Source organism: Fringilla coelebs, assembly GCF_963513975.1.
Source record: "Fringilla coelebs genome assembly, chromosome: 18".
Taxonomy (NCBI): Eukaryota; Metazoa; Chordata; class Aves; order Passeriformes; family Fringillidae; genus Fringilla; species Fringilla coelebs.
This window is the reverse complement of record NC_140044.1, coordinates 13,519,739-13,545,398: the sequence shown is the minus strand read 5'-3', so window position 1 is coordinate 13,545,398 and position 25,660 is coordinate 13,519,739. Positions and strand designations below refer to the sequence as shown.

Genomic DNA, 25,660 nt, shown 5'->3' with positions numbered 1-25,660 from the left:
AGTTGGTGCATGCAGTAGTTTCCTCATTCAGTGGTTCCAATCATCTATGGGGTTAGGTTTTACAATTTTAGTATTTTGTCCCAAAATTTGCAGAGTACAGATGGTATCCACAGGTGTCAGCCACACATTCATAGTTAACCCCACTAGGCAGGTGGAAGAGGGGTTACTAGGGCTGGCAACTGAGAGGCACATTGTTTCTTCTTTAGTCTTATTTACTAATGTCCCCCATATATTTTGCTTTGGCTGGGGGAGCATCCAGGTGTTACCAAGGAGGAGGTTGCAACAAATGAGCAAGCAGATCCAGGTAATCATGTTTTTGTAGAATCTTCTGTCAACAATTCTTCCTTTTCTTTTTTTTTTCTCCTCTTCTTTAGGCTGGTCTTCTAATGCTCTTATAGATTCCAGTAGAGGTTGTAGGTGCAGTTTGATGTTCCTGGCGGGGATCCACCTGCGTCCTGCACCTATGGACACACAAGCACATCCCCTGCCCCATGTGATTAGTGGAAAGACCCAGAACAAAGGGTCTGTCACATTGAAATGTACTCCAACAAGGATCCTATATCCATCCTGGTATGGATAAGACAGTGACATCTGGGTTTTGGACCCCCCTGTGACAACAGTAGATAACACATCCAGCTTGCCAAGCACTCAAAAGTAGGTATAATAAAAACAAGGCCTGAAAGAGATAAACTGGTGGAACTGCTTGTCAAATCTCTTTCCTTCTGTTGTCTCAATATTGAAGCAATTTATGACTTTCATATTAAAGAGACTCAGATTTTTATTTATTGTAGAGATTGCAGTCTTACTCAAGATTGAGTCCTTCTCAAGTATGGCCAAGAGGTCAAATTCATGGACACAAATATGATTCTGCTCTGATTTAAAGTGTGCAGGGTGTGTTGTGTTCGAAGAAACTCCAATGTAAAGGTGACTTTGAAGACATGAGCAAGACAACTTGACAGACAGCAATCTGCCTGTATAAAGGAGTCTGTTCTTGGAGCTGTGAGACATAAAATGTTTTGCTTCAGCCATTTTTCAGGCATAAGAATGTACACTTATGTCACATAGGCAAAGATGTAGCTAACATGGTGCTAGGCCTTGTGAGCATGGGGCAGGAGGAAAAGGGGAATGCTTGTCACTAGGGCGAGAAAGGGGAGAGGAAAGGAGGTGCGGTTTGAGCATGGTAGGCGGTTGGAAAGAATGTGAGTTATTGAAAACCCAGCCAGTGGGAAAGGGGAGAGAGACCCCCACTGACTGGGGAAGAGTGTAAAAGTGTGTGCATTTTAGGGGGAGGTGTGCCTCCTCAGTGAGACACACCCAGCTCAGCTGACTCATATAAATAAATAGTTTTACTTTGATGTCCTTGTTCAGTTTTATCGGTGACTGTGTATTTTTCACAGAACAAAACACATCGAATTGCTGGGAAGCCGCAAAGTTACAACGAAACTGTGCAAACTTAGCAAGTGGGTATTTCTTGTACCTAACTTCGCTTGGCAACATCTTCCCTGTAACTTACCTTCAGGGCAGGGCAGGCAGCCACACACTGCCTGAGGGTGCCACAGCTCCCTAGGCTGGGATGAGGGGCTGGTGATACCACCAGGCTCCCGCTCCCACAGAATCCCAGGACAGGCCAGGAAAGGAGCACAATGGCTCATCTGGTCCAACTTCTCTGCTCAACAGGTCATCCCAGAGCAGGTGGCACAGCATTGTGTCCAGACAGTTCTGGAATATCTCCGGTGAGGGAGACTCCACACCCTCTCTGGGCAGTCTGTTCCTGTGCTCAGTCTCCGAACAGGAAAGAATTTCTTCCTCGTGTTCAGGTAGAACTTTCTGGTTAAGGGTTTCTGCCTGTTGCCTCTTGTCCCATTGCTGGGCACGGTCGAGCAGGGCCTGGCTCCAGCCTCTTGGCACCGTCTGTTCAGATATTCGCACACGTTGATGAGGTAAATGCGGGGCACGCGTGCCTTGAGGGACTCCCGGCTGCAGCCCCGGCAGGAGCGGGGCCTGTGCGCGGCCCTGCCCAGCCCTGAGGGGAGCGGCGCCCGCAGGGGCACCTCGGCCTCTCCGCTCTGCGACTGCTGCGACTCCCCCGGGGCCCTGCCCACAGCTTGGGGCGGGAGATGGACGAGCCCTGGAGGCCAGACCGGGGCTGCCGGGCGGGCTCCAGGCGCTTCCTGCGGGGCAGGCCGAGCCCCAGTGGTGGGGGAGGCAGCGGGAGCCGCTGCCTTCCGTAGGTTCCCAGCTGTTCGTTATCTCATCCCCTGGGGAAAGGACAGGCCCTTGATGGCAGCTGTGCTCTGGCATCCCGGCTTCCAGCCCGTTTAACCCCCCTGCAGTGGCACCGTTTGACCAGCCATGCTAGACCAGCCCTTGCTCACAGACCACCGCTGCTGAGCAGCTTCAGTACACTACCCAAAGGGGATGTGGGTTGGCCATTCCAATCCAGGACAGGGTGTAAAAAAAAAAAGGAGGAAAACTCAGAACTAACTTTGGGCCACCACCTTTTCCCTGCCTCCCTCCTTGGGGCAGGTGAGACCTGAAGGTGGCAGAGCAGTGTCCTGATGCAGATGCTGCTGGTGATCACCAGCACAGCGACAGCAAGTGCTCATGCAGAGCTTCTGGGGCAGCTTGGTCTGAGCAGAAAGGGCCCTACAAAAAGGATGGCAAGGCAAAGACATCATTGTCCACACAAGGTGAAAGCCAGGCTGCCTCCAATGGGACGCATCCCTCCACACACCTGACAGCAAAGCTTGCTGTACAAGACAAAAATGCCGGCTATCCTCGCCTCCCTAGCACAGTAAAACTGGCTTGCAGTATGGCTGAGGCTGTAGAAGGGGAGAGGATGGGACAGGTTACAGCTACAGCAGGGAAGAGGAGCAGATGCAGTTTGGCCTGGTTTGGAGGAAGCACAAGCAAGGCCTTAGGAGTAAACTCTTTATTGACAAGAACAAGGGTGTGAGGTTTGCTGTATAGAGGCCCTTCAGCTCTCCTGCCACACGCCTCGCTCACCTCAGGCAAACTTTATGTGCAGTGATCTGCGCCGTGCTCTGGCCTGGGCAGGGGGCTTCGGACCCTCCGGAGGGATGGGCTGTCGGGAAAACTGTGGGTCCAGGGAGGGGAGAAGGTCCTCGCCAGCACAGCTCTCCTCTCCGCCTTGGAATGTGGCTGGGTTTGGGACAGGTTCTTGAAAATTCTGTGTGGGGTTTGGTGCAGGCCCATGATGAGCAATCTGGTCCAACAGAGACTGAACAATCCAATTTGCCATGGTCCCTGTGTCCAAATTGTCGCCTGAAGTTGCTGGATTTTGTTCTCTCACCAAACTCCCGTTCACCATTGCAGAATCCTCAGGCTCCATGGTTTTGACATATCCATTCCCTTCTGCATGGAGCTGTGGTCCTAAGGCAGGCAGCTTTACTCCTGTGCTTTCATCCTGGCTCTGTTCCTCGGATGATCCAGAGATTGCTTGTTGCATCTGTCTGTTGGAGACCTTACCCTTGGGAAGCCTCAGGATTTCGGTGTACTCACATGTGGAGTCTCCTCCAAACTGAGAAGCTATCATGGATTTTAAGAGGCAGTGGACATTCTTAACAACTTGGATGGTGAGATCATCAAGGCAAGCACGTATACGTTCTCTGCCTGTTTCAGCTTCCTTGGATGTGTCTGCTTGGGCAGCTCCTTCATCAACAGGCTTCTCCTTCTGCCTGGCTGCCCTCCCTGGCTCAGAAGCTTTGGTCTCCAGACGGTCCCCAAAGATCTCCAACACTTTCGCTACAAGTTCCTTGGCCACCATTTCCAGTTCTTGACGGTGGTCTAGAGGTGTCTCTGCAGGCTCTGTTTTCACAGAGCTGCCAGAACCATTTCCTCTGATCCCCTGAGCAGTTTTCCTTAAAAAGCTGACACGCTGGTCCCCAGGAACCTTCAGCCTTGCAAACACTTTGTACACAACAGTCTTAACCAGCTCTAGGAGCTTCTGGGTTTCTGCTGTGCTCAGCTGCTCTAAGACAGCTTTAAAGGGGTCATCAGCAGTGTTGTCTGGCTTCCTCTGGGAGTCAGCGGCTCTGCTGGCATCTTCCTGACCCAGCTCAGCTGTGGAGTTGGTTTGGCCCTTGTCTAAAGCTCCTTTCCCTCTTCTGAATCTCCCTGATTTCAGGGAGGTCTCTTTGCTCTTCTGTGGAGGTGGGCAAGAAGGTTTCTGAGGCTGCAGCTGCCACTCTGTCCAGCAGGAAGCGTCAGTGGTTCTCGGCTTTTTGGGGCGATCCTTTAATGTGGCCAAAAGTGGGAGAAATCCTTCTTGAAAGGTGACACCAGGTTGTGGGTCATGGTGCCTGGACAAGCACTCAGCCCCTGCGTGCTGAGGATTGCTGCAGACCCAGGCTGGCACTCTGCTTCAGCCAGGCCACGAGGGCAGGGGAGAAGGGCTTCCCTCAGCACCGTGTGTGCCTGCCCGTGGCCCTGCTGCCTGTACCCAGCTCAGTGCCCTGCCCTGGCTCAGCTCCCAGCTGTGGAGTCCTTTCCCCACCACAGCGCCCAGCCCAGCAGCCCTGCCCTGCACAGTCCCATGCCCCTGAACACAACGCTTTGCCTACCTTTTCCTGCCGCAAGATCTGCTCTAACTCCGTCTTGATCCTGGTCAGGTACTGCCTGTACTCATTGAACTCCTTCACAGTGCAACTCACCTATGGAGGGACGAGGGCAGAATCCCCCAAAAACTGTCAAGCCATGCAGTCGGCCTTTCCCAAAAGAGCCTGAGCCCAGTGGGAGAGGAGCTGCCCCCAAGCCTTCCCCCCACACCCTGGTGTTGGGGCCACTGATGTCCCCCGAGCCAGGGCTGAACAGGCAGTGTGGGGCAGGCTGAGAAGGGCGGAACTGGGGCTTGCCAGGGGGATGTTGGCGCTGCTTCTGCGGGACAGGGACACCCGAGCACGGCCCTGTCCTCTGGCAGCAGCAGGCGGCTGCAGCAAGGGCTGTGGGAACCCTGCTTGAAGAGGGCTGTTCTTGATCGGCCTGATGTCCAAACCCACCTTGTTTTCACTGGTGACAAAGCCCCGTTTCTTCAGTATCCGCAGGATGTCCTTGCGCTTGTGGTAGTCCTGAAGGTGGGGGTCATGCAGGCAGTTGTATTGCAGGTTCAGGTGGTGCATGTAGGGATCGTCCAGATTGAAAGAAGGAGATAGCCCATAAAGCTGTAAGAGACATTTCCCAGAGTATGAAGGAGGTAGGAGAGCAGCAAAGAGGTGCCATGTGGTACTTGTGAGAAAAGCAAGGTACTTTGAAGACCAACACTCTTCTTTGTCCTTCTGAAGACACAGAGACACTCGCAGAAAGGCTGTGGGGCCATGCTGGGCCAGGCTGAGCTGTGATGGGATGGGCTGAGGGAGAGAAGACAAACCCCAGCAGCAACCCCAGCAGCAAATAGACACCTTAGGCCATCAGGAGGAACTGCTGACCCACCCACAAATGAACCTTCCAACCGAGAAGGTCAGGCCAGTGCTTCAAATGCAGCCAGTGGAGAGTGGATGAAACCAGTCTCCTCGGGTTAGACAGGCTCAAGGGCTGTTTCAGCTGCCTCTGCCTTGGCCTCTGGCAATTCTCTGCCTTGGGAAGGTCAGTGCAAGCTGGAGGAGGAGGACAGTGTGTGCATTCCCCAACCAGGGAAACCCAAGCTCTTCTAAATATTCCAACGGAATAAGGAGGAGACGGAAGTGTCCCTCAAAGGTGCACCAGAGCCTGACTCGACATGGCAGGATGAGCTGGAGGGACTCACTGCCCTGGCACCAGGACAAACACAGCTGCCTGCTACAGGCAGGAGCCCGGCCACATACATGCACAGTGCCAGAAACTAGTGAGGAGACTGACAAGTGTTTCTTCTCTGTGTTCCAGGGAGCCTGGAGCTTCCCTCTGCTGCTCAGCCTTGCCTGACTGTAAGGCTGCAGCTCCTGCTGTAGAGGAGGTGGCCACAAGAACTCTGTGTATGATGGGGACCCCATGAAAGAGGAGAGCTTTTCTGCACTCTTCTACTTCCTTTACCTTTTCCCCCAGCTTTCCCCTGCAGTAGACAAGCTTGGACTTGGGCTTCACATAGATCTTGACTCCAAGTGGGAGGTCCAGCAGGTCAGAATCCATCAGCCTGGTGGCTCAGTCTCCCAGGTGTGGAGTTCTGGGGCTGAGCTGGGAAGACACAGACACTTGGGCAGTAGCTCAATAAGCCTCCTGCACAGCAGGTGCAAGAGAAGGAGCTTAGAGTCCTGAGGGTCCTGAGGCCCTGGAGCAGACCCCCAAGCCCCGGGCTCACCGGTGAAGGTCTCTCTCAGCCCACTGCTCTCCTCCCCGTAATTGCCAGTGCACTCAGCAGTGCCTCTGCCTTTTGGCAGGACACCAGCAGTGAGATGGAGCTCCACAGCTCCTTCCAAGAGCTCTCGTGGTGCTGCAATCCCACACTGACTCCTCATGCTCCAGGTTTCCCAGGGATGGGGCTTTGTTACATCATGGTGATGTGCTGACATCACCGTGCTGCCATTGTGTCACACGCAAACTGCCCACCACACCTGAGGGGAGGGGGGGCCACCTGGAGGCTCCTTTGGGCAGCCCTGTGGGCCACCCCCTCCGTGTGACCCAGCTGTGAGAGCTCCTGTCCACAGGCCCCTTCCCCCCTCCCCTGTTGTGTCATTCTGTCAGGCAAAGCTTCCTCACCAACAGGAAGGAATGGGAGGAATTGCCGCTCCAAAGATGCCCAGTTTGGGGGCTGCTTTCCCCCCTTTCCCTTTTTCGACCGTCTTTCTTGTCACGGCCAAGCAGCCACAAGTGGGGAAATTGCAGCACACTGGATATTTGGCCCATCCCTGGCAACAGGAGATTCCTTGGTCATGTTTTGAGAAATAGAAGAGAAGCATGGGCTGAGGGAAAGCCCTCTCCTCCCCTTTCCCCAGGATGCCCTTCAGCCCAGACATCTCTCTGCCACCTTCCCCATCTCCCCTGCCCTGGCTTCTGCTGCTCCTGTCTGCTCTTGTTATGAATGCTTTGATCAAATAGTCAGATAATATAAAAGGTTAGCTATGATTATAAGCAGACAATTGTGAAATATAAGGTATAGAAATATCAGGAGTGCTGTATTTGGAATGTAACTGTAGAAACCTCCCCAGAAAGTTACTGGCCTCTTCTGTTGCAGTCATGCTTACCAGTGACACTGCTTGGAAACTCACTGTCCTTCCCATCTTGATTTTAATATTAAGGATTCCAGTCAGTAGACCTCAGGAGAGATGACCAATGACTGTTTTAGAATAAGAATACTGATGAAGTTATTAGCTATCAGAAACAATCAATGTAAAGGTTAAATTTAGAGTGGGCATAGTATGCATAGTATGTAAAAGAATACATGTAATGATGATTCAGCAGAAAAAGTCTATAAAATGGATGGGTTTTGTTTGTTAAGTGGAACACATTTCCAGAGGAGTTATCCCTCTGTTCCTATCACCTAAATAAAGAAGTGTCTGCTTATTCACATCAAATTGGTCTTGGATAAGTTTCTTTTTTCCTGTTTGGTGACACTCTCACTTCCTACCCCTTCTTGGCTGGATTTGGTGAGGTCTCTGGTGCCCGTCCTTCAGCCTGTCTGGTTCCTTGGGGCAGCTTTTACACTGCTGAGCCCTGCCAGCCTCGCTCTTTGCACACAGGCAAGAGACAGGCAGAGCAATCTGTTAGAGGTGCAGTGATTGATCACCACAGGGCTCTTGGGAAACAGCGAGGGGCACAGCCCAGGGACAGTGTTCCTCAGCTCCCAAAGCCATTTCTGGCACATGCTCGAGCTGCAGCTCTTCTCCATTTGGCCAGGGGAGAAGCAGCATCGGCTGTGCCCCACTTCCCTGTGCCACATGTCCTGCTCAGCCACCAGGGCCGTGAGCCCTGCAGTGAGTTCACACACACTCGCCTGGGGCAGTGCTCAGGCAGCTCTGGCAGCTCCAGCCTGCGGTCCTGGAGGCCGAGTAGGAGGCCCTGTGTGCAGTTCCTTGGCAGCTGCAAAGCACAGGTGCTGAGGAATACACCTGGTGCAGGTAGCTCAGGGTGCAGCTGCACTGCCAGCTCCAGCCCAAACTCTGGCTGGCAGGAGCCCGAGGGAAGAGCCTGCTGAACCTTGGCAGGACAAAGAGCCTGAGGACCTGTGGCACAGTCAGGTCAGTGGCCACTCAGAGACAGAGCTGAGACTTTGCTGTGCTCAGACTGTGAAGGCATAACAGCCCAGGGGTTCAAAGTGCCTCCCTGGAGGCACTGCCTCGAGCTGTCTTTGTGTTCCTGCGCCACAAATAAATTGCTTTGTGGGATGAAACACGTGAGACTCTGCTGTGGGAAATCTGGTCTGACTGTGTGAGAGTGGGGGGAGTGTGGGGAGTCATTGGGGCCCCCTTCAGCTCACCTGAGCCACCCACTGCAAAGGGGATTTGGTCCCAGCAGGAACAGTCTGGTGGTGGGAGCGTGACTGCCAGAGTGCCTCGGGGATGCTCAGACAGGGAAGTTTCCTTAACAACAGGGCTGCCTGAGAGCTGCAGCAGAGCCAGGCCATGCACCTGCTGGGCTCTGCCTGTAAGAAACCGGGCAAGGCGCAGCAGGGTGCCCTGGGCTGGGGAAGGCAGCCGGGCAGAAAAGGAAACGGAAGAAGTTAAAGGACACCCCCAGTTGTGTCAGACCGCCATGTCTGCGTGCTCAGCGTCCTGGACTTGACCTCAGGGTGTGAGTAGGTGCAGGGAAAGGGAGGGCAAGGCAAGGCAAAGGCAAGACCACGCTGGAAGATTTGTCTCATGGCTTGGCTCCCGCAGGAGAAAAGCCTAAAGGTGTAATTATTGACAGTTCCCACTGGATGGCTCCCGAAGCCCAGCGGGGACGGCAATGCTGAGCACAGCCGGCAGCTTCGATTCAGCTCCCGCCGTCCTCTCGTAGCACAGCCCCGTGTTACCAACCACAACAGAATGATACCCTCAGCCCAGAGCCAGGGAGGATGAACACTTCCACAGGACCACACACACCAGGAAGGGTTTTATAAAATGCACCTGTGAGCGCACGGGCAGGAACTCGGAGAGCAAGCTGAGACCTACAGCTATTAAATAAATACGAGAGATGCTTACAGCTGTGTTTTAACACACTCTCCTCAGATCTGTTGTTATATCAACTCTTTGTACCCCAGCTGAGCACCAAGAAGGACTGTCGTGGTTTAACCCCAGCCAGGAACTCAGTCCCATGCAGCTGCTCGCTGCTCTGGTGAGATGGGGAAGATTTGGAAGATGTAAAAGCCATAGATTGACACAAAAACAGTTTAATAATTGAAACAAAACTAAACATATTTTTATTACTGCTATTACTACTTCCACTTTCACCAGTGAAAAGGAAAGAGAACGCAATAGAAACCAGCAGTGCCCAGTAGTTGCTCATCGCCCACTGACCAATGCCCAGCCTCTTCCCCAGTAGCAATCGGTGGCTCCCGACCCCCTCCCAGTTTCTGTACTGGGCAGGAGGTTCTGTGGTCTGGAACATCCCTCTGGCCAGTTGGGGTCGGGTCTCCTGGCCATGCTCCCCCTTGCTGCCAGAGCATGAGATATTGAAAAGTCCTTGACTTAGAGTGAGCTCGACGGGGCTCCAGCTCAGCGTGTTACCAACGTTGTTCTCACTTTGAATACCAAAAACAGCGCTGGAGCAGCTTCTGGGGAGAAAATGATCTCTCTCCCAGTCAAAACCAAGACATCCAGCAGTCCTGAAAACCCCTCCCCGTGAGCCCTGACCGCTGCAGTCCCCACCTCCCTCAGTCACCCTTCAGTTCTCCCCAGCACCCCTTGAGCCCCCTGCCCCACCAACAGCCCCGTGACCCCAGAATGCTCCAGCCATGCCCCGTGTCCCCCCACAAACCCCCAGCGATGCCCCCAGACCCACTCACGCCTTCGGCTGCTTGAGGGCCATGGTGGGCACTGCGGGGGACCCCTGCCCACTCCTGGAGCTGCTGCTGCTGCCCGGTGCCTGGCACCCAGCGCTCTGCTCTGCCCCCTGCACTGAAGCCCTGGCACCTCCTCTTGGCCCAACAGTTTCAATTCCCTGCTGCACACACAGGAATGTGGCTTTTTATCTCAGAAATAGCAGCTGCAGAGGAGAGGAAGATATTCATGGGTGGTGAGAGGACCATGGCTATGGAGCAGGGACAAGGAGAAACAGTTACAGGCCCAGGGGCATCAGGCCATAGCCACAGGGATGCAGCTGTGGGGCCTACCTGGCAATAGGAGTATGGCCATAGTGATGCAGGTGAGGGATGTGCTGTTTCCCCTCTTATGGGGTCACACTAGGTTGTACACAGCCACTTGGCTTCCATGTCCACATGATGGGCAGGGTTCTTCCTCCTCTTCCCTGGCTTGGAGAGGTGGGGACCATCTTCACCTCTGCCTGAGGCAGCTGGTGGCTTCACAGAGATCCTGGTGCTCCTGGCACCATGTCAAAGCCCTCTGCACCTTCTCATTCCCTCTCCTGTCCCCCCAGAGCTCCGTCTGCCCAGACCCGACCTCTCTGTCCTGCCTGGGCACGAGGTGGCTGCAGGAGCTGAGGTGACGTTCCGCTGCACCACCACACAGCCCAGCACCGGCTGTTTCCTGTACCTGGAGGGCCAGATCCGAGCCCAGGTGCTCCTCAGGGAACAAGGGAGCAAAAGCTTCTCCCTCGTGCAGAAAGGTGACAGCGGCCGCTACAGCTGCCAGTGCTTCAACTTCAGCGCTCCGAGAGAATGGACGGCTGTCAGCAACACCCTGGGCGTGGTGGTGAGAGGTGAGACATCCCCCAGCCACATCCTGCTCCACTCTTCCTCCCTGCAATCTGTCACGTCCTGGGGGAACTAGTAAAAAGGATTAGGGCAGGAAAGCAGCTGTATGAGGGGACCAAGCAGGGGGTTCCAGCTTCCTTCACCTGTGTTTGAGCCTGGCCGGCTCCTCAGAGACCCTACAGATGACCTAGAAACCCTACAGATACAGGGCTGCTGGGCTGACAAATAAGCTAAGAGGATAAGATAAGATGATAAGACTCTGACAGGGTAAGAGTCGGAGGACACCTCTCCCTGCACTGGCCCAGAAAGCACCCATGTCCTGGGCTGCATTCCCAGCAGTGTGGGCAGCATAGGAAGGAGGAGATTCAGCTGCTGGTGGAGAGCAGCTCCCCCTGCCCAGTGAATCATGATTTTAAAGGGTTAAGATTTTAGCTGAGGGTTATAACCAATTCATATTGAAGTTAGATACACCAACAATAGGTTAATGATTATTAGATGCTACAGCTAATTGTTATATTATGAGCTATGGTAAAAAGGCGACCCCCTGGCAGGGAGTAATGTGCTCTGACTCCATGATTCAGAAAGCTGAACAATTGCTTTATTAAGCTATGCTATATTACACTAATAGTATATTAAATTACATACTAAAAAGATACTATACTATACTCCACTATACTACTGAAGAAAACCCATGACTGTCTGAGACAGCCAGGACACAGCTCTGAGTGACTGGCTAATCACTCAAAACAACTTTCACCAGTGTCCAGTTAACCAAATCACTTTTGGTAAACAATCTCCATAACACATTCCACATGTGCAAAAACAACAGGAGAAGTGACTAGAGAAGAATTGTTTTCTGTTCTCTAAGGTTCTCACTGCCTTCCCCAGGAAAATTCCTTGGGAAGTTGGGCCTGCTGCTCTCTGTGAAGAGAGCTGTGGCCACAATGAACTCATTTGTAGAAGAAAGTGTAGCAAGTGAACCATTATAGGAACATATTGAAACCAGTAGAACAATGCCCAGCACCTGGACTCTGTCAATCCATCATGAAGCAGGGGGTCTTGGATTGTGCCGGAGGGTCACCGAGACCTGACAAAGACTTTCCTGACTTTATCCCTGGGACCACTGACCCAGTTTGAGATCACCCACCCAATTCAAGAGAAGAATTGCACAGGTGTGAAGGACTAATAAACTCATTTTAATACAAAGTGGGGATGGGAGGTGCTGGGGTAATGCATATGTATTATTTTGGGAAATATATGGAAGGCAAAAATCCTTGTGTGGCGCAGTCACACATTTTGGGGATGATCCCCATGGTGCCACCCGCCGGTGTAATAAACATACCACTCTGTAACTTTGACGAGTTAGAGGGCCTTTGTCCCTGATTTTCAGTTTTAAGGATTCACCAGGACAGCCTCCCCACGCATCTGCAGCCTTGGGCTGTGGCAGGGCTGGAGCTGGGCACTGACAGCCTGAGGAGAGCAGCTGAGCTGTCCCTGGGGCTGCTGTTGGGGCAAAGCCATTAGTGCGTTGGAGGGAAAAAGGGAAGGGAGAAGGGAAGGGCAGCCCCATTTCTCACTGAACTTTGATCCCTGCTGTGCACTCTTCACCCCTTTGTTTGATAACACCTCAAATTCTCGTTACTTGTTGCAGGGAACACCTGTGTCCTCAAGAAGGGAAACTGTGTAAGAGCTTGCAGTAGCCTCACTGTGCCAGTAAAAATGAGTATAATTTTCTTCTGAAAAACATTTTATTAAAAAAAAAAATTAAAATGCCTGTCCCTAAGAGATGCTTGCAAATGCAAACACCACAAACTGTTAGGTTACTTGAATTGTTTGCAGCACACTCTTTGTGTCCTTTTAAGTAGCTGCCTTCGGACAGATGTCACCCACAAGTTTTACTGTTCAAGGATTATTTTTTTTGTTCAGCCTTCATTCTCCATAAATAATTCCTTCTCGTTACCTATGTTGTTGTTCTCACATATTCACATTTTGGTCCCAGAAATCATCTCCTTCATGAAATAATGTTTCATAGATCCTAATCCTCAACATAAGGTGAGGTTTGACACTGGCCAAATGTGAGACCAGCAGATGTTTAAGGCAGGGAGTAGCCCTGCCCTGAGGAGCTGATCCCATTTCTCACATCCATGAGCTCTTTGTCTTAGAAGATAATGTTCCATTCAAATGAAGACCAGAGGTGCTGTTACCTCAGGTCATCATTGCTTCTGGCAGGTCTGGCTCTTGGATGCTCTGGCTGTCTCTCCAGAGACTGAAGGCCCAGGGATGTCAGTGCCGAGTTATTCAGAGACCGATCCAGCTTCCGAGTCTCTTCTTCCAGAACAGCAGCTTTGGGCTCCTTGAGCACAGCTGCAAAGGAGCAGGACAGCTCCTGGTGAAGGTCTGACAGCTCCTGGCTGGTCCTTGCACAGCTCTCAATGTAGTTCTGCCGGTGCTGTCGCTCTCGGGCCAGCTGTGACAGCAGCAGGGACACCTGAAAGAGGCACAAGGCCCGGCTCAGACAAGCCCACGCTGGCAGGAGCACCTGCAGCCCCACGGTTCCGCCTCTCGGGCCAGACACAGCCTCCAACTCCAGCCCTCACCAACATTCTGCCCTTGGCCAAGGGGAAAGGAACAGGCTCCCAGACAGAACACAGCTCAGATGATCAACAAGTCCAGATCAAGGCTGGCAAAGCCTTCCCACGTACATCCCTCAGCCACCACAGCTCTATTACAGAGACTTCCAGGAGCATTTAAAAACCCATCTCTGATTTCCAAAGCACACATTAGGTCCACTCACCCCTTTCTCCACAGGCTGTGCCTCAGCACGAGGGCTGCTGCTCCCCTGAGCTCCTGGAGGACTCTTCTAGTTGAGCTGCTGGACAGGCAGCTGAGGGACAGGGAGCAAACTCTCCCTCCCCCAAATTTCAGAGCATTCCACACAGAGGCAGAGCACAATGTGGACAACTAAGCCCAGTGGAATAATAAGCCTCTGGCATTGCCTCAGGTCCCTGGATTTCTGCTAAAATGCAAGCTCCACTGTTATGGAGTCAAGCGAAAATGGAAACAGGCAACAAAGGAGAACACCCTGATCCAGTCTGCCCAGGGAAGTAGTGGAATCACTGTCCCTGGAAGTGTTCAGAAAACATGTGGCTGTGGCACTTCAGGCCATGGTTTAGTGTTGGGATTGAAAATGCTGGCTTAACAGTTGGATTAGATTATCTGAGAGGCCTTTTCCAACCTTAAGCATTTGATGATTCTATGATTGTGATATTGTCAGGTGACTTCCAGTGTTCTGAATTTCATCCCATCTCTCTCCCCCACTGCCTGATCTTAGACAAGTCAGAGAGTCAGAGATAAAACCAAGGTAAAGGATCTTTGGTTGTTGCCCACAAGTGCACAACTGACAACACCTGCTGTACTCATTTCCTGAGAGCCAAACCCAACTCAGGCTATAGCAGCATGCATAGCTGTGCCCATGAGTACAGCCACAGCAGCCTTTGGAGGAAAGTTTTCCTACTCCTCACCTGGTTCTGTAACTCAGCTAAGCGCTGTCTGCAGTGAGCATGAGACTCCTCCTGTGAAGAAAAGGAAAGGATGTTCTTTCAGTCACAACCACAGGCAATATTTGATTTCTGTTAGGTCTCTACTGGAAGGCTGCTGCCACTGGGATTTCTCATCATTCCTCTGTGTGACCAAAGGCTCCTTCTACCAAGGAAAATGTTCTCACCTGTCTAGAAGTGGGCAACTTGCACTGGTCAGACTCAGAGAGAGAAAATCCAGAGGCACCTGGGAGTAACTGACCCCTAAAACATCTCTTCAGTCTCCTCCGTTCGTGTTCCACCTGCACATTGGATGGGAGAGAGGGTCATAGAAACCTATCAGCAAACATGGAGCAAAAGGACCTCTGGACATCAAGGCAAGGAGATCCCTGCTCTGAGACCCTGAACTGCACCAGACAACACTGGGGGCAAAAAGCTCTTGCTGGAGGCTGTGCAAGATAGGCCAGTGTGTGTGTGCAGGGACAGGGGCCAGGGAGGGGGCAGTGGAGTGAAGGTGCCCTTGTGAAAGCCAGGGGCTGCCCCAAGAGAGAGAACAAACAAAGGGCTGTGCCCACAGCAGGGAGAGGGAGAGGCAAGGGAACAAGCAGAAGTCTCCAAAGCACTGCCTGGGCTAAGGTGCCAAGTTCCAGAGGAGCCTGAGGCTCTGCAGAGGCAGTGAAAGCCCAATTTACCTGCTCAAGAGTCCTCCTGAGTTCAGTGTTTTGTTGCTTGAGCTCCACCTTTTCATCTTCCAGCTCTGCAACTGCTCGCTGCAGACATTCCAGGCTCTGCAACATGAATCTCTTCTCTGACAGCCATGACAGCTGCTCCCCTTCAGCAACAGCCTGCTGGGCATTCAGAAAGGAGATTCCATGAGCTAGTGCCACATAAAGGTTAGAAGGGTGTCAGAATCGATACAATGGGGAGAGGGACAGCAGGAATGGACAGTGCTAAGGTCCTTCTTCTTGTCCTTGGCCACAGGCCAAAACAACACACCCTCTCTCTAGGGACCCTCCTCCAAACCCCCTTGGAGAGTTGAGTACTTTGTTCTGGATCTGCTTCCTGCTAGTTTTTTTCAATGTTCCCCATTCTGGTTTTCAGAGACTGTAAACCTTAATTTCCTATCCAGCCACTTCATGGTTTTACAAAGCTCTGTAATGTCTCCACCTCTCTCTCTCTCTCAGCTATTTCTTGTCAGTTGTGAATACTTAAATATTTACTCCCCTTGGGGAAGTTAATTACCATCTTTGGTGATCCTTTTTGATCATCACTGTAAATTCTCTTACCTACAGTTCTGCTCTCTGTCCTTAGACAACCAAACGTGCAAGATGTGGGTGAAGCATGCATTTCTGCAGTGATAGAACAGTGCAGTTTTTTTCTCTATTCTCTTTACCTGTTACATCCTCATACAGAACTGCTTTTTGAAAATACCACTTTATCAATCAGGCCATAAGCTTTGCTTGGAACTTAGTCAGGAGCCACCTCCTCCTTCTCCTAGTGCCTTTCTTCACAAACTGCTCCTTGGAGCACCTAGAAATGCAGTCTTGGTATCAGCAGTAAACCAATCTGTGTGGATGCCACTGCATTACCTGACTGAATGTTCTTGCATACCTGACCTACATTGACATAACTGAAATCTCATGCTTTTTTCACATTTCTTGCCCTTGTCACATTTTTTCTTCCCATCAACAGATCTCAATACTTGTCAGCATCCCAGATCAGGCTGCAAGTAATATTTCTCAAGTCATAAGTAAAGGTATAATGCATAAATACAGTGTTTTCTTAGTAGCACTTTTTATATGCCAATATACTAATGGACACTAGAATACAGGCAAATTCTTGGCAAGTTGCTATTGCAACTGTTCCACTAGCAAGACCCGAATAAGTTCACTTTGGGAAAATACACACAAGTTTGCCTCCGTGATTTTTGGATTGCAGTACAAACATGTCCTGAATGCATAATTAAGCATTTAACCTGATCAGGCAATAAAAGAAATCCCATTCTTTTAACACTGGAAAAGCTGTCCCTCAGAAATCTCCATCTCAGGAAGCATCCTCAAAGCACCAGCAGTGCAGCTGCTGTTCAGCTCTCTCAGTACAAAACTCAGCTGGGTTTAGTCCATCACTCTGCTCACCTGCTCCATTCCTTCCCACACCCAATCCAGTCCTACATGTGTGGCCTCCCCTTTTGTGGGTGCAGGAGAAGCAGATCCCCATGCCCAGCTTTTGGCCTGGAGCTGATTTGAACAGCAGGCTCCAGAGCTGGATCAGTCATTCCAGGTGTGCCAGGAAACAATCTGGCAGTCAATGGTCTCGGGCTGGGGCCAGGCAGACAGACAAGGCTGCCTGCTGCAGCCCGGGCTGCTTTACCCAAGCAGGCCTGCACTGACAGGGATAGAGACACACCTCTTCATGGGAAACATCTCTGGAATAATTCAGGGACACTGCACTGGACTGAAGATCAATCCCAGTGCCTACCTGTTGATGAAATCGGTCTGTCTCTCTCTCTGAAATCAGTCTCTGCAGGATGGTTATTTCTTTCTTCAGATTCCCATTGGCCATTTCACTCTTGCTCAGTGCAGCGCTCAGGACTTGAGCATTTTCTCTCCATTCATCTTCTCTGCTTTCTTTCTGCTTCAAAGCAGCAGCCACACACTCCAGCTCTTTGTCATTGGCTTCCCTCTCAGTTTCAAACTGTTGGGTAATTTCCTTCTGCCTTTGCAAGAGATAGTCTCTCTCCTGGAGAATTTTCCTCTTCTCTACTTCCTCTTCCTCCCATTTTTGGAGTTTTTGGATTTGTTTCTTTAGGGTATCCCCTTCACCTTTCCATCGCAAAGCCAATGTTAATTCTTTCAGGAGTTCACTCTGCCTCCTAAGCTCTTGTTCTCTCTCTATCAGAGTCTTCTTTAAATACTTGACTTTGTCTGTCTGGTGCTTGATCTCTTTATCCTTCTTTGTCACAGTCTGCTGAACATGCTGGAGATCTTCCCGAAGAGCTCTTATCTCCACTTCTATCTGCTTTCGCTCACTTTGAGCCTTGATCTCTCCTTCTCTCTCAGGGAAGGCTTCTTTCAGGAACTCTTGCTCTCCATCATGTCTAACCTCTTCATTCTTCTCAGTTAGCCTAAGCTGGAGATTCTGCAAACTCTTCAGTTCCTCTTCTACATGCTGGAGTTTTTGCCTAAGAGCATCATTGTCCTCATCTTTCTTCCTCACCACTTCCTCAAGTAGAGTCACTTGTTTCTGGCATGATGTTAGCGCTACTTTCATGCTTTCTTCACGAAGCTGGAATGTGTTCATTTGCTCTGTCTGCTTGAGGAACTCCAAATGGTTCTTCTTCAACATCTGGCTTGCTTTGTCTAGATCCTGCTCTAGACTTCTGGCCTGCTTGCCTGCCACCTCCTTCTGCTCTCGAAGGTCCTGGACATGCTCTTGCAAAGACACAATCTCTTGATGTCTAGCTTCAAGAGAAGATTCAGCCAATTCTAGTTTTTGCAGTATGGCTTTAGCCTGCATTGCTGTCTCTTCCTTCTGCTGTTGAAGCTTCGTGATGGCATCCTCCAGGACACAAATCTTGTCTTCTTTTTCTTTCAGAGTCAGTGTTGTTGCATGGAAATTTCTTTGCTCAGCTTCATGCTTTTCCTCCTTTTCCTTGCATGCCTCACATTGCTTTCTAAGGGACAAAATTTCCTGCTCTTTTTCCTTTAGTTCCACTTGAAGACAATGCAGAATTTGCTTCTGCTCTTCAGATTCTTGCTTTTGTTTTTGGAAGGTCTCAATCAGTTCCTTCTGAGATTCAATCATTAAATCCTTTTCTTTCAATATTGTCCTAGAGTATTCTAAGTCTCTGTGCAAGACATTAATCTGCTCCTCTTTTTTTTCTTCATAGCTCCTTGTTTGTTGCTTTTGGATGTCCATAAGTCTGTCTTTTTCTTTTAAGGTTGCTAAGGCCTGCTCCAGTTGGTCATGGACAGTTTTTAACTGCATTTCCATGACTTCTTCAACTTCCTGCATTTGCTTTTGCTGTGACTCAAGCTCTTGCTCTTTTTTAGATAAAGAAAGCGTCATGGTTTCTACTTTTCCAAGAAGCTCTTGCAGATGCTTGTCTTGCTGTTCCTTGTGCTGCTGCAAGAGCCTTAACTCTTCCCTTTGATTGTCACACTCACTCTCTCTGTCCTTAAGAACAGTTCTCAGGTGTTCAAGGCTAGCATTTAGAGATTTCACATCTTCTCTCTCCTTTTCCAGTTCTTGAATCTGCTGAGTCAGAGAAAGAAGCTCCAACCTTTTCTCCTTCAGGTTTCCTTTCATATCATCAAGATCCACGAGCAGATTTCTGACTTGTACTGCACCATGCTGTTCTAGAATCATTATTTTCTCCTCCTGGAATTTGATCTCCAGATGTCTCTCCTCCAGCTCTTTGCTCACCCTGTTGACAGCAGAATTCTGCAATTCTAACTGCTTCTCCAGCTCCCTTATCAATTCTTTCTGGGATCTCATCTCTTGGTCCTTCTCTTCCAGCTCTTGGCTCATTTTGCTTAAAACAATCCTTTGCTTTTCTTGCTGCTTCTCCAGCTCCTGTATCTGTTCCTGTTGGGATTCTGTCTTCTGTTCTTTCTCTGTTATGTCCTTAATAACCTGATTAAGAGCAGTTTTATGCATTTCTTTCTGTTTTTCCAACATTCTCATCTGCTCTTGGTACAACTTCATTTCTCCCTCCCTCTCTGACAGGATGGCAGTCACATGAGTGAGATGCTCCTGCAAAGCTTTGGTCTCTGCTGCCTCTTTCTGAAGAATCTCCAGTTTCTTCCCCTGGTTTTGCACTTCCTCATTTTTAATTTTTAACATGGACAGGGCAGTTTGGAGTTCTTGTTCAAGGGAGTGATTCTTGTCTATTGCTGTATTTGCTCGGATTTCAGAGGCGGTGACTGATTCCTCTAGAAGTTTTATCTCATACTCCAGTTTTTCTTTATCTGCCTGCAGCCTGTCCCGTTCATGCTGCCAAAACAGGGAGAAAAAGGGTCACTCATTCCCTCTCTCGCTTTGCTTTCCATACCACATCTGGACTCCTGCAGCAGGGGCAGGCACAGGCTGCCCCTCTCTCTCTGCCCCTCGGGATGCTGCAGACCTTTGCTGGGCCACCCTTGATGCTGCATCTTTCCCAGCTCACTCAGCCCGTCCCAGCTTCCTTTCTGCCCTTCCCCAACCTCCTGCAGCTCCACTCCAGTGCTCCTTTGGGGAGGAGCTGCCAGAACTGCAGCCAGGAGTTCAAGTGCACGCTAGGCAGGATTCAGGCAGTGCCACCAGGATGTGCTCTCCATCAGGGAGGAAGGGAAGAGCAAACACCCCCAGCCTTTCATTCCCTGGGGCTGGGCTGACAGGAGTGGTTTTCCACCTCTCCTGTGTGGAGTTTCCATGGCTCCATCCCTGAGAGCCCCACTGGCCTCTCTGGGAGCAGCAATGGCCAGCTCAGTCTGTCATTCTCTGCTGCCACTCAGGACCAGTTGTCCCCTTGCAGGCACACGTCCTGATGGGGATCAGCACTGGGCTTTCCTCTCCTCTCTGCCCACTGGCTGCTCTCAGATGGCCAAGGCCAAACACCTTTCTAGTAACAACAAACTTGGGACTCTCCCCCCTCCTTCCAGATATTTAGAAATCTGAACATGGGTTTGGACACCAGGAATTCCCAAACCATGCAATGTCAATAGAGACAGTGAGAACATTGAGAACTAAATGTTCTGGGGCACAGAAGCCCAGCATGGAGGAAAATCAGCAGCCTCAGCACTAACTGGCTTTGCCATGACTACAGCATCTTCTCCTCCTCATTCAGAAGAATGCAATTAGAAAAGTGAAAGTGGAAAAAGGTGCTCCTTAGAACTATGAACACAAGGTCCAAACATAGCCAGGAAATGGCCCTTTGTGGCATCTGCCAATCTCACCAGCACATGCTTCCTTTCCTTCTCCAGGTCTTCCAATTTCCTCTGTAGAGATTCCACCTCCTGACGAAGAGTCAGGGCCTCTTCCTTTAGGGCAATGGTCTCTTCCTTCAAGGCAGTTTCTAGAGAGGTCTTCTGCTGTTCTGCACTCAACAACGCTGCAGCAGGGAAGGAGAAGGGGACAAGCTAAGGAAAGGCAAACTGATGTGCATCCTGCAGAGACAACAGCACTGTCTTCTCTGCCTGCCTGTGTTTGCCAGGCCCTAAGCCCACAAAGGCTCCAAAGCTGGGAGAAATGAAGGAAAGTTCCTGGTAGAGAAAAAGGCAGGAATGAAAGAGGCAAGGTTCAGAGGGATAGGAAAGTGTGTTTGCTCTTGGCCTTGTGCAGAGTGAGCAATCTAAGAGAGACAAAGAGGAGGGGATGCCTGTGCAGCCCTGCTCCAGAGAGGCCAATAGCCTGGAGGCTCTGGCAGGGCCTGGAGTTTGGGGCAATGGAGCTGAGGCATCCAGCTACAGCTCCTTAGCACAGACACGACCCCTGAGAGGCACCAGCTGTGCACGGGATCAGCCCTAGCACAGCCAGATGGCACTGCCAGCCACAGCATCTTTCTCTAGAGAAAGCTGTCACTGGCACTTCAATGGCTAAGTCTCCTGTTGGTTGTTTTTCCCCTCTGCTATCATTGGGCACTGCCTTTTTTCTCTGTGTGGCATCAAGGAACCCCACTGGAGAGACAGGATGGGGCAGTAGGTAGGAGAGAAGCTCTACCTGCCCGGCTTTCATCCAACTGTATCTGCAGCTCCTGATTGCTGGCTCTGAGATTGTCCATCTGATCCTGCCCCGTGCCCAGCTCCAGCTCCAAGGCCTGTATCCTCTTCCTTGCATCATTCTGGAAGAGACAAGAGGAGTGCAATCACCTGTCATTGCCACTGCTGGCAGGAGGCAAAGGGCTACAAACACTACAGCAGAAATAGCCCATGTGGGAGAGGGCAGCTGGACCCTACTGGTAGATGTGATTGTGATCCTCCTTCCTCCCCATGCCAGTGAGCCAACCCCCTACAAGGACTGACACCCATCCTGGCCTTGGCACAGTGCTTGTCCAGCAGCCCAACACCAAGAGAGGATTTCTGGGTGCACTGGGCCCACATTACCAGATCTTTCTGGGAATGCTCCAGGTGCTGCTGCAGGTCTTGCAGAGCTGCTGCTACTCTGTCCACTGTGAGCTCTGCAGGGACATCCCCGGCCTGAGAAGCAGTTAGGCCCATGACATGACCATCTTCTGAAAAGAGAAGACATTCTGTTTCAAGATTTAATCCAGTGGTCTCCAACAGACAAGGCCTCTCTACCTAGGAGGAGGTGCCTTTGTCATTGTCCTAGAGCTTGCCTCGCAGCAGGATGTGTGTCACAGGCTGACATTATTCTGATGACCACTAATGTCAGCACTGCCCCAGAGACAACTGGGCTTGACATGGACTTGGCCCTTGCATGGGCTTGACAGGACTTGGTCCCTTCTCCCTTCTGATTCTGATCATTTCTCCGCATACAAACACGGACTTGTGTCTCTGCAGGGAAGTCAAGCTGTCAAGACTTCCCAAGGTCTGAGTCAGCCTAAGCTGCCAGGGTGAGTGTGTGATACCAGGGTAACCAGGAACACCCCCTCACTCCACCTGCTCACCCAGCCTCCCACACTTGCCTGAGCTCCAAGTGCCCAAGTCTCTGCTGTCCCTGATCATGCGGTGGAGAACCAAGAGCAGTTTGTCCAGCTGGGACTGAGTTTCCTGGTGGGCACCCCTGGCCTGTTGACACTGTGTGGCCAAGGCCTCTGCTCTGTCATCAGAGCTCTGGAGCTTCCCACGCAGCTCAGCCACCTCAGCCTCCAGCACGTGCACAGAGTCCCTCAAGGAGCGTTCTCCTGCTCGAGCCTCCTCCAGCTCCTTCAGCAGCTGCTTCTGTCCAGCTGCCTGGGAAGCCTCCATCTGCAGCACTGCGTCCTGCAGGGCCCGGATCTGGAAGATGGATGCACAGAGCCTCAGGGACAGGGCTGCTCCTGAGGCAGCAGAGTGGGCCGCAGGGAGAGCAACGAAGGAGAAAAGATTTCAGGCAAAAAACACGCCAAAACCAGAAGGCACAGAAGCAAGGATTCCAATGGAGACAAATGGAGAGAAAACAGGGAAAGGGAGGCAGTGGGCATCCTTGGGCTGCAGCTCTGAACAGCGGCTGAACTGGCTGCGCTGCAAGTGCCCTGCCCAGCCTGCCACAGCCACCTCTGTGTCCCCACATTGCTCAGTGCCCGGCACAGGCACCAGCTCTGTCTGGGACAACACTGCTAACAGAGGGACAGAGAAGCTCCAGAGGAGTCTGCCGCTGCTTCTCCTCCCAGACTTCCTGCTGGGACCTGGGAGAGGATGGGGCAAAACTTCTGCAGCAGACACCAGATCCAGCCTCGGCCTCAGGGTGCAGCAGCAGCCCTGGGCAGAACACGGCAGCTGTGGATGCTGCTGGGAGGGGAAAGAGGTTGGGGCCTCCAAGCCAAAGGTGCTGCTGTGTGTCCCTGGAGAAGAGGATGCACAGCTTACCTGCGAGTTGAGCTCCTGCATTTCTCTTCTATGCTCTGAGTGGAGCTCCTCGGCCTGGGTAAGGGCAGAACGAAGCTCAGACACCTGATTGATCTGGGCCAGGTTGTTTTCTTCCAAGGTTCTGAGGCTCAGATCCTTTTCTTCCAGAGACAGAGTCAGCCTGTAGAACAAGGCAACAGATGGCCATGAGAGACATTCATATCCTTGGGTGCCTCAGAGGGGGTGGTGGAGCTGACCACTATGCGAGGCAACACCTGGAATGTGTCAAGCTTTTTCTGGGGTAGATGACGAGTGAGTCCAGAGATTATGGGTCAGAATAAAAGGACAGACAAGTAAGGGTGACATTGCTGTGGGTGTTTACTAGAGGCCACCTGAACAGGAGGTGAAGTAGATGAAGCTTTCTACAGGCAACATAAAGCAACCTCAGAGTCACAGGCCCTGGCTCTTGTGGGGGACTTTAGCTTCCCTGCCATCAGCTAGAGAAGCAACACGGTGCAGGATGTTCCTGGAAAGCACTGATGACAACTTGCTGTCACAGGCAGTGGAGGATCCCAAAAGAACAGCATGCTGCTCAACCTTACCCTAACAATCAGGGAAGGCCTTGTTGGAGATGTGAAGCCTGAGGTCAGCCGTGGCTGCACTGCCTATGAATGAGACTGTGGAGTTCAGCTGGGGATGAGGAAAAAGCAGGGCAGCAAACAATATTTACAACCACAGACCCCATGAGAGCTAACTTTAGCCTCTCCAGGGACCTTCTTGAAAGAAGCACATGGGAACAGGCCCTGCAGGGTAAAGGGGTCCAAGCTGATATTCAAGGATCACTTCCTCCAGGCTCAACAACATTGCATCCTAGTGAGCAAGAAACTAGGCAAAGGGGGCAAGAGACCTGAGTGGATAAGCAAAGAACTCCTGTCATTCCTCAGGTGCAAGCAGGAAGGACACAGGAGATGGAAGCAGGCTCAGGCCACTTGGAATGAATACAGAGACATTGTTGGAGTAAGTAGAAATGAGACAAAGAAGACCAAGAACCACCTTGGAATTAAATTTGGGCAAGGACATCAAGAAGGGCTTTTTAAAATACATCAGTAACAACAGGAAAACCAAGGATGATGTGTCTGTGTCTGCTCCTAAATGGAAGGGAGACCCTGGTAACCGAGGATGCAGAGAAGGCAGAATTCCTGAGAGCCTTTCTTTGCATCAGTCTGTACTGGACAAGACCAGCCCTCAGGGATCTCAGCCCCAGGAGACCAGGCAAAAGGAATGTTGGAAGGAAGACTATCCCTTAGCCAGACTTTCCTTTCAAGGAGGACTGGGTTAGTGAATGCCTGGGCAAACTCGACATCCCCACGCCCTCAGGCCCTGACAGGATGTGACCATGAGTGCTGAGGGAGCTCATGGACACCAGAGCGAGGCCACTCCCCGTTATCTTTGAAAGGTCATGGAGATGAGGAGAGGTGCCTGGGGGCTGGAAGAAAGCAAACATCATTCTGGTCTTCAGAAAGGGCATGGAGGAAGAGCCAGGGAACTATGGGCCTGTCAGAATCACCTCAATCCCTGGAAAGGCGATGGAGTACCTCATGCTGGAGGTCCCCTCTCCTCCACATGGAAGGACAAGAAGGTGATCAGGAATGGTCAGCACGGACTCAATAAAGATAAATCATACCTGACCAACCTGATTGCCTTCTTCAATGAAACATCTACCTGGGTGGACAAAGGGAGAGCAGTGGATATTGTTTACCTTGATTTCAGCAAGGCTTTTGACACAGTCTCTCACAACAACCTCCTTGGGAAACTCAGGCAGTGGGGGCTGCAGGAGTGGACAATGGGCTGGACTGAGTACTGGCTGAACAGCAGAAGCCAGAGGGTTCTAATTTGTGGCACAGGGTCTCATTGGAGGCCTGTCATTAGTGGTGTCCCCCAGGGCTCACTCCTGGGCCCACTACTGTTGAACTTGCTCATCAATGACTTGGATGAGGCGGGCAATGCCTCCCCATGAGGGTCACTGTGCATCCCCTCAGAGGGATCTCAGCAGGCTGGGGATGGGCAGAGAGGAACCTTCTGAAATCCAGCAGGTCCTGAACCTGGGGAGGAGCAGCCCCAGGCACCTGCACAGGCTGGGGCCAACCTGCTGGGGAGCAGCTTTGTGGAGAAGGACCTGGGGGTCCTGGTGAGCAAGAAACTCTCCATGAGCCAGCAGTGGGTCCTTGTGGCCAAGGGGGCCACTGGGATGCTGGAAATCACCGGGAACAGCATTGCCAGCAGGTCAGGGAGGGGATCCAGCCCCTCTGCTCAGCCCAGGAGCCACATCTGCAGTGCTGTGTCCAGCTCTGGCTCACCAGCACAGCAGGGACAGGAGCTCCTGCAGCGGGGCCAGCGGAGGCTGCAGAGCTGAGCAAGGGCCTGGAGCATCTGGGTGCCCAGGAAAGGCTGAGGGAGCTGGGGCTGCTCAGCCTGGAGAGGAGCCCCAGCTGAGAGGGGCCCTCAGGCCTGGCTGATCCTGTGTGCAGGGAGGGGCAGAGCAGGGCCCAGGCTCTGCTCCCTGGGGCCCAGCGATGGCACCCGAGCCACGGGCAGGCACTGATGCCCAGGAAGTTCCACCTGGACAGGAGGAAGAAATTCTCTCCTGGGCAGGACCGAGCTCTGAACAGATTGTCCAGAGGGGCTGTGGAGTCTCCCTCACTGGAGACATTCCAGAACCATCTGGATGCAGTCCTGTTCCATGTGCTCTGGGATGGCCCTGCGTGAGCAGGGAGGTGGGACCAGATGAACCACTGTGCTGCCTCTAACCTGACACTTTCAGTGATTCTCTTCATCTGGCTTAGATAAAAAATCATCTG

The 25,660-nt window shown here is 51.6% G+C and overlaps 1 protein-coding gene across 1 annotated transcript in view; it reads right to left on the bottom strand.

Moving 5' to 3' along the window:
* Window positions 1-6,119: 6,119 nt before the first annotated feature.
* CEP250 (centrosomal protein 250) overlaps window positions 6,120-25,660 on the bottom strand; it is a gene marked incomplete at both ends in the record, with an annotated part of 34,016 nt that continues 14,475 nt past the window's right edge. The window contains 11 exon segments of the mRNA XM_084217693.1: window positions 6,120-6,165; window positions 12,985-13,268; window positions 14,302-14,352; window positions 14,505-14,618; window positions 15,009-15,164; window positions 16,795-19,311; window positions 20,253-20,407; window positions 21,016-21,136; window positions 21,399-21,524; window positions 21,936-22,253; window positions 22,824-22,983. Of these exon segments, the coding sequence (XP_084073819.1) occupies window positions 6,120-6,165; window positions 12,985-13,268; window positions 14,302-14,352; window positions 14,505-14,618; window positions 15,009-15,164; window positions 16,795-19,311; window positions 20,253-20,407; window positions 21,016-21,136; window positions 21,399-21,524; window positions 21,936-22,253; window positions 22,824-22,983 (4,048 nt within the window).